The sequence below is a fragment of the Myodes glareolus genome, chromosome 4 (assembly GCF_982192425.1).
Source record: "Myodes glareolus chromosome 4, mMyoGla1.1, whole genome shotgun sequence".
Classification (NCBI taxonomy): domain Eukaryota; kingdom Metazoa; phylum Chordata; class Mammalia; order Rodentia; family Cricetidae; genus Myodes; species Myodes glareolus.
Genome location: NC_142029.1, coordinates 91,107,513 through 91,114,881, shown reverse-complemented (window position 1 = coordinate 91,114,881; position 7,369 = coordinate 91,107,513). Strand labels below are relative to the sequence as shown.

General features: G+C 51.6%; 1 protein-coding gene across 4 annotated transcripts in view; it reads left to right on the top strand.

The window, feature by feature from the left end:
• Nucleotides 1-7,369, top strand: part of Kirrel3 (kirre like nephrin family adhesion molecule 3) — a 560,014-nt gene that overhangs the window by 529,834 nt on the left and 22,811 nt on the right. For all 4 annotated transcript variants that reach the window (XM_087905734.1, XM_087905733.1, XM_087905736.1 and 1 more), the window contains exon 7: nucleotides 3,457-3,562. In XM_087905734.1, the coding sequence (XP_087761860.1) occupies nucleotides 3,457-3,562 (106 nt within the window). The remainder of the gene's footprint in view (nucleotides 1-3,456; nucleotides 3,563-7,369) is intronic.

Sequence of the window (7,369 nt, the reverse complement as noted above, 5' to 3'; positions counted from 1 at the left end):
ATATGTTACCCAACGGAAGACAAAGCCCCCAGATTGAGTAATGGGAGAGAAAGCGCAACACCCCCAAAGCCTCACCACATCTGGACTCTGTCCAGCTGCCAAGTTTCTAACGATGTGCTCTAAAAGCACTGAGTCATGAAGTTTCTCTCTGCTCCCCCACACTTTCTCTGAAAATGCACATGTGCATGTACACGCACGCACGCGCGCGCGCGCGCACACACACACACACACACACACACAGGTTGCTGATGAAAACACTAACAGACTCTCAGCTGTAACATCTGTTCAGTGTGATCTCAGTTCCACCCTCCTGCAAGTTATGCATCCGACATCTCAAGCGGGATTAAAATCATGTTTAATAGTTGGGTATGACATAAACTATTTATACCTCTGGAATTTGGCAGACTCCTAGCATGCACGTGTCATCCACATCCCGAGGAGAGGGATGGAAACAGGGACATGGTATCCCTGGATCGAGGAGTAGAGACGGAAGTGAAACTGAGTGGAACAGAACCTTCTGGGTCTTTTCTCCCGAGGCCGTAGGGACCGAGGGTGCCGCAGAGAGCGAGGGAAGAAGCAGAAAAGGCTTCTACAGAGTGAACTGATAACAGGGTGTAAGTGAGTGCCCAGCCAGTGAGGACCCAAGAAGAGTCCTCCAGCGGGTACGCGCTCCATCTTCTTGCTTCCCAAGGGATCATCACTTTGTAAAGAATACCAGGTGAAGGATGAGCCTTTGCAAGGTTGCCCCTGAGCTCCATGAAGGGTTTTTAGAGATTTTTGGATAGACACCATCATCTCAAACAAGAGTTAGACTGAGATCATCTATCGCTCACCAGGACTGGATTTCATAATGGGAGGCTAGCAATGCACAGGAGTCCTGACAGCAGTCAGCAAACTCCTCTGGCCAACTTCTTTATCAGGAGGCATGGTCAGTTTGGCCAGCCCGCTCTGCATAGGACCATGGGATTCCTGAGTCAGCCTTGCCTTGGAAGCCACTGGGAAACCACTGGGAAGATCCTGCAGGACTTGCAGGGGGAGGTGCAATAAGCCTAAGAAGTGGGAAGAGAGACCTCACGGTCGTCCCTTGCCGCAGCGAGCCCTTGAATCTCACTTTGAAAATAGAAATTGAGGTGGACGAAATACCTACCTGTATTACTCAGCTCCCCACCGTTACAGCAAACACATGAGACGGCAGTAAAGGGGTAAAAAAGTTCATTTCAGTTCACAATTTGGGACGAGCCCTTCATAATCAGAGCCCTGTTGATTTGGACGAGGGGATAAGGGGCGGTAAAGAGAGCACATCCTGGATGGAGTGTGTGCTCTAGCAGAAGCGCTCACTTGAGGGCCAGGGAGCAAGGGGAAAGGAAGAGACTAGGACCCCACAAGACCTCTTCTTCCCACTGCCTCCGGCTCCCTCAGGGCTCCCAATTCCTCCTCAATAACATGTCTCTGAAGACCAAGTCATTAACCCGTGACCCTGGGGATGGGAGGATGTTTAAGTTCCATACTATAGCACCATGATGTTCAGATAAAAAGGTACGCAGATCAGCTGCTCCTGTACCAGAGTAGATACTTGTTTACGGTCCCCCTTCTGGAACTAGAAGACTATAGAAAGACTGGACCCTCAAGCAGAGGTGGCCACTGTCTCCTCGGAAGTGGGGTTCTTTCCTGATTTCCGTCGATATTCGCCTCTGTACCCTCACCCAGCACCCACCATGAACAGCTGTTCACAAAAGGGACCCAGAAGACAAAGGTCCCACCGCCCCCCCAAACTCAGTTCACAACTCAGGCATGACTCTAAGGCTTGAACCAGCAGCCCAGAGCACCAGAAGAGAGTCTCACTTCCTGGGGTGTCCCTCATAAACACCCTCCACAGCCTCTGAGATATTGGCTTCTTAATGCTTTTTCTCAGACTGGGCTGGATACATTGAAAGTCATTGTGAACTCTGGTTCCCGACCCACTCATTGCCAGGCCCAAGGGATGGAAGCCCAAGGCCCTAGTGAGGCCGTGGGGATGTAGCTGCCCTCTAACTCAGCCTGGAACTGCACATAAGGCCTTTCCTTGGGCCTAGGTCTCCCACTCTGTGTCTGCTGCAGATCTTCAAGGTCTACTACCCACATACTTCCGTACTCCCCGGGCCAGCTCTCTCTGTGTCTCTGACCCTCTGTGTGTCTCTCTCGTCTATCTGCCTGTCTATCTGTGTGTGTATATCTGCCTGTCTGTGTGTCTCTGTGTGTCTGCCTGCCTGCCTGTCTCTGTGTGTGTCTATGTGTTTCTGTCTGTCTGTCTGTCTGTCTGTCTGTCTCACTTTCTGTTTATGTGTGTGCCTATGTATCTCTTTCTGTGTGTGTGTGTGTGTGTGTGTATCTGTATGTCTCTCTGTGTCTGTGTGTCTGTGTGTATTTATCTGTCTATCTGCCTGTCTGTGTGTACATGTGTATAACTGTCTGTGTGTCTGCCTGTGTGAATGTGTGTCTGTGTGTATCTCTCTCTCTCTCTCTCTCTCTCTCCCCTCTCTCCCTCCCTCCCTCCCATCCCTTTTCCTGCAGTCTTCAGTGTTTTGTTTTGTGTTCTCTTTCTCTCCAGTGCCCTATCGTTTCTTATGTGCTGTCCTGCTTTCCTTTTAGCACCTTGTCTGGGTATGTGTCTGTGCACAGCTCCATCTCGCTCTTTATCCCTCTCCCACCCTCACCTCTAGGTTTCTCCTCTTCTTACCCTTCTGCAATCCTTAGAGGGCATGTTTGCGTGCCTTTCCACATCTCCGCCTGCCTGTCTCTCTCCCTTCCTCCTGTCTGCATCTGTCTCTGTCCCTCTGGGTTCTCTGTCTTTCCCTGTGACCCTCACTTCTGTCTCTATGTTATATGCTTCACCACGCCCACCCCCAAACCCTTCCATGTGCTCTTTCTGTGGCTTCCCCATCTCACAGTTTCTGTCTCCTCCACCTCAGATCACTTAGCACTTCAGAGTGTGGCTTCCTATCTTGTCAGAGGAGAAAACGAGCGGCCCCCGCACAGGATGTTGAGGGCCTGGTGACACCAGTCAGGACTCAGCAGAGATGATGGTGTGATGAGAGGGTGTAAATGCCACTTTCAAGTTACCTGGGGCCCCACAACCTTTACGTGGAGATAATAAACAGACATTTCACAGACAGAAAGCTTGTACTGAGGGCTGAGTGTCCCTTCCCACCACTTCCCTCGAGTGGATGGAATTGGAAGCTAGACTGCACTACCTGGGGCCTGGGAATTCGGTGCACCAGAGATGGTTGTTCACTTCCCTTCAGACCTTGAGTCACAGAGAGACTGCACCCAGCACCCAGGGCTACCTGAAGCAGTCACTCCCAGACTCCAGGGACCCATCGCGATGGTGCCTGGGTGGGAGGAACCCTGGCTTTGACCTTCCATGCCTTCCTGCCCTGTTCCTTCCCCAGTCTGTATGCGAATCTCTTCTGCCTACAGATCCCCCCCTGGTCAACTTGTCGGTGGAACCACAGCCGGTGCTGGAGGACAACACCGTCACGTTCCATTGCTCTGCAAAGGCCAACCCAGCTGTCACCCAGTACAGGTGAGCTTCGCTGCTGTGGAGACAGCTTGGTCTAAGGCTTCTCCACCCCGTGCCTGTCACGTGGCATGTCACACGCAGCCACAGGCTATGCTTCGCAGCAGGTATCCAAATAGACTTCTCCGCCCCTCCCCCACTCCGGCCCCACCTGCGAGCCAAGCAGACCCTCTGTTTCCTTCAAGCTCCCCTGAACACTCCCTCTGCCAGGAAACCAGGGGTGCCTCTCCTGTTTCAATGGCTTGCTTATTCCATATTTCTGAAGTGACAGAGCAAGGCTCAGGTAAGTGTAGAAACCAGTAGCAGAATGGGTAAGTTAGTGTACTTAGCACTGGATACCCGGCCAGAGCTCAAAGGGTACCTGGGATCCTGCAGAGCCTTTACCCCGCCCCGTGCAACCTCATCCACCACACTAATAAAGGCATCACTGTTTTTCCCATGTTTGTCTCCGCCTTCTGACCGAGTTTCTCAGAGGCAGGAACTGCAATCTAGTCACTTAGGGCTCTCAGCATGCAGTGTATCTCATGGCATAAACTAGGCATTCCTTCCATGCATCTGGCTGATCAAATACGCCTTCGGAGCTTCCGCTCTGGGCCATTTTCTGTCTGTCTGTGCACATCACCACACAGCATTCCAGAAACTAAGCGACCTCACGGGTATCCAAGTGCAGGTGTGGGATGCTCGCTCCTTCAGATGTTCTGCAGAACTTCCAATGACCCTCACTTCCCAGCAGCCCAGGCTTGATGGCGGAGCCCAGGGCACCACCTCCACTATGGATACGAGCTGTTAAGCTGCCGCTTCTGCAAGTGGCACGAATGCTAATGGTCCCAGACTAGGAAAGCAATGACTAGGGATGTGGAGGAGAAGGAAGACATGAGGCCAAGCGGTCCCAGCAGGTGGAAGAAAGGGCACTGGACCACAGAAGATGCCACAGCAGGCTCAGGCTGGACAGAGTGAACTGCGCTGGCTCCCTGTGGTGTGGATAATAGAGCAGCAGTGGGGCCAAAAGTCAGGGAGGCCCACAGTCTCTCTATCCATCCCTCCTGAGTTAACCCTTCCTGCGCTGGAAACAAGAAGATCAGACAGCCTCTGATACCTACCACGAAGGTAAAGAACCTCCCACTCCCAGGAATCCTGTGATCCAGTCAGTTCGAGAGACTGGTTTGGCCTGGATCTGGCACTGCCCAGAAGTGACAGAAGATGCAGAAGGAACTAAAACTGGTTCCTGTCTCTGGGCTTCTAACTGCACCTGCCATCTCTGCGTTTCTCTCCTGTCTGCCCTCCGCTCTCAGCTCAAGGTCCCTAGACAGGTATCCTGTACCCAGGGGACACTTCAAATGCCAGTCCCCTTCTCATCCATAAGCATCCCCCACCAGACAGGCAGACAGCCCATCCACTGACCATCACAGCAATCCCCCAGATGCCTACGGGGCCCCAGAGACTGGAACACTCAACTCCCCACTTCCACGTCACTGCCAGACTCCCTGTCACCCGAGGGCCCAGTGATCTGTGGAACAAGCGTGGCAGCATGCCCTCCACCTGCCGTCGGACCTCAGTAGGGTACCCAGCTGCCAGGAATGGCTCCCCTGATCACCCAGCTCAAGGACACAGAACAGCGAGGACAAGGAGCAAGTGTGAGCCTACACAGGAGGTCATTTTGAAGCACAGGCGAGCAAAGGCGAACAACTAGCAAATCTAGGGGATGAAAGATGACAGCTTAGTGAGAATACTAAAACTCTTCTTTCAATCTGAAACTGGGGTTTCTTCAAGCTAGCACGTTAGTAAATGAACACAGAGAGAACACACAGTTTCCCTGGACCACTGTGTCCTGTGGGACTCCCTCCCTCCTTTCCTATCCTACCCTGAAGCGTATTTGAATCCCACATAAGCTCCTGGTGTAAGAAGAGACAAAGAGGGGCTGGGCTCCTTGCACATGGCCACTGTTCTTGTTTGCTACTAATTCTTAGGACCTTCTGCTTAACTGCTGGTTCTAAAAGCGTAGCAGTACCAGCTCGGGCTTGCTCTAAGACTCAACAAACCTTGAGAGCCCTCCTGGCTCTCGGGAAGTGGTGGGAAAGCTATGGTGGGTTGGCCTGGTCTGTTGAGGCAAGAAGAGGTTTGGAGTTCCTGCTTAGCCCCTTCCCTCCACCAAAGTCCTGCCAGCAGCCCACTTCCATTTTTCATGTATCACTTGTACCCAGGAGGAAATGCCCTAAGCAAGTTTATAACATAAGTACATTAATATTTTTGTCCCCAAATGACGTTGACAAGATTATAGGAATCTTTGCTTCTTCCATTCATTCATCTTGATTGTTTCCCCCCTGGTCCACCTAAAAGGTTGTAATCTCTGAAATTAAACATGTCCCCTCTCTCAACCCTACCCTGAGATGGCCCTGACTGAGCATGGGCGTTGCCTCTTCACTGCCCGCAGGAACTCAGAGCCTAGGTTAGTGGACCAGGCTGAAACACAAGAGGTGCTCTGGACTTTATCCTCTGGAGGTCTCCGGCAGATATGGGATAACAGAACACAATACAAGATAAATGGTACAGGGCTGTTTGACACACCAGCCTGCAGCTGTGACATGTTGGGCCTCTTGATTCTGTGATATAAATAATTAATCCTCTTACATTTGTTCAGACCAAATTAGACATTGATTGAAAAGGCTTAAGCTAAGGCAGTTCAGCGAGGGCCTGGAAGAGATGGTGAAGATGCAGTGGTGGGGACCGGGCAGAGAGGGCCGAGCCACAAACTGTGAGGGGATATGTGGGTTAGGAAGGAAACGGCTCTTCGGTTCTAGAACCCCGTGGTCCAGTACTGGAATGAGATATTCTCAGACTGAGTGCTTCTGGAAGGGCTTATAGGGAGCTGTTTGATGTGCGAAGGGAATAAGAGAGGGGAAGGAAGACTAGAGAGTCAAGATATGAGCAGAGGTGAGTTTGGAGGGAGTCCCCTTCCAAAAAAGCCCAGGATTCAGCCTTCTGAAATCCAGTTCTATAGACAGCTCCTTCTCCTCCTTCCATGGCCCTGAAACAGGAGAGTCAGACAGTCCTTCCTGTTGTCTCCTTTGGAGTCGGCAGTGAGCCGACTCCGATTTCACCTAAAGTGGAAAACTTCCCATGACCGGCCATATCCTAATCCTTCTCCTTCTCTCTGGTTCCTCTGGGTGAAAAGAAACGCCTACCGGGCATGGAAGGTGCAGCCACAGGTCCTGGAGTCCTGGGTTCCAAGCTTATTGGACACCAGGAGCTCCAACAATCAGATCCTGGGGAGCATGACCCTCCCTAAGCTCCCCAGTGAGGGCCCCAGAAAGAGAGGGAAGATTCCATTTTCTCCGGGATCCCCTAAAGAAACACAGCCTGCCTGTCTGAACCAATCAATGCCCCTGGGCACAGACACTGGCCCAGCCCCAGCCATATGCTATGAGTATCAAGTGCAGAGAAAGCTTACCTGGGCCTCTCCCCACCCCCTCTCAGCAATCAGCTCCTCACCAGAGTCCTCACCACTTAGAAGCCCTCCCTCCAACAGGGTGGAAGGAGTAGAGGCTGGACACTGATCCCCAGCTGTGTGTCTGGAATGGAATTAATCCACCTCAGGCAGGGGCCGTGCCTGACTATTAAGTCTGGTCATTAAATTAAAGTTAGGAATTGAAACGACTCATGAATAACTCATAATGGTTTGCTGGGAAGCTCCTTAAGCTCTCAGGGAGCTATGGTTTGCTCTGTTGTTAAACTATAATTGTTATTATTAATTGTGTTCTTAATAGTTACTCGATATTAATTCGAGATAACAACCACACGGCGCCAGTCTAGGTG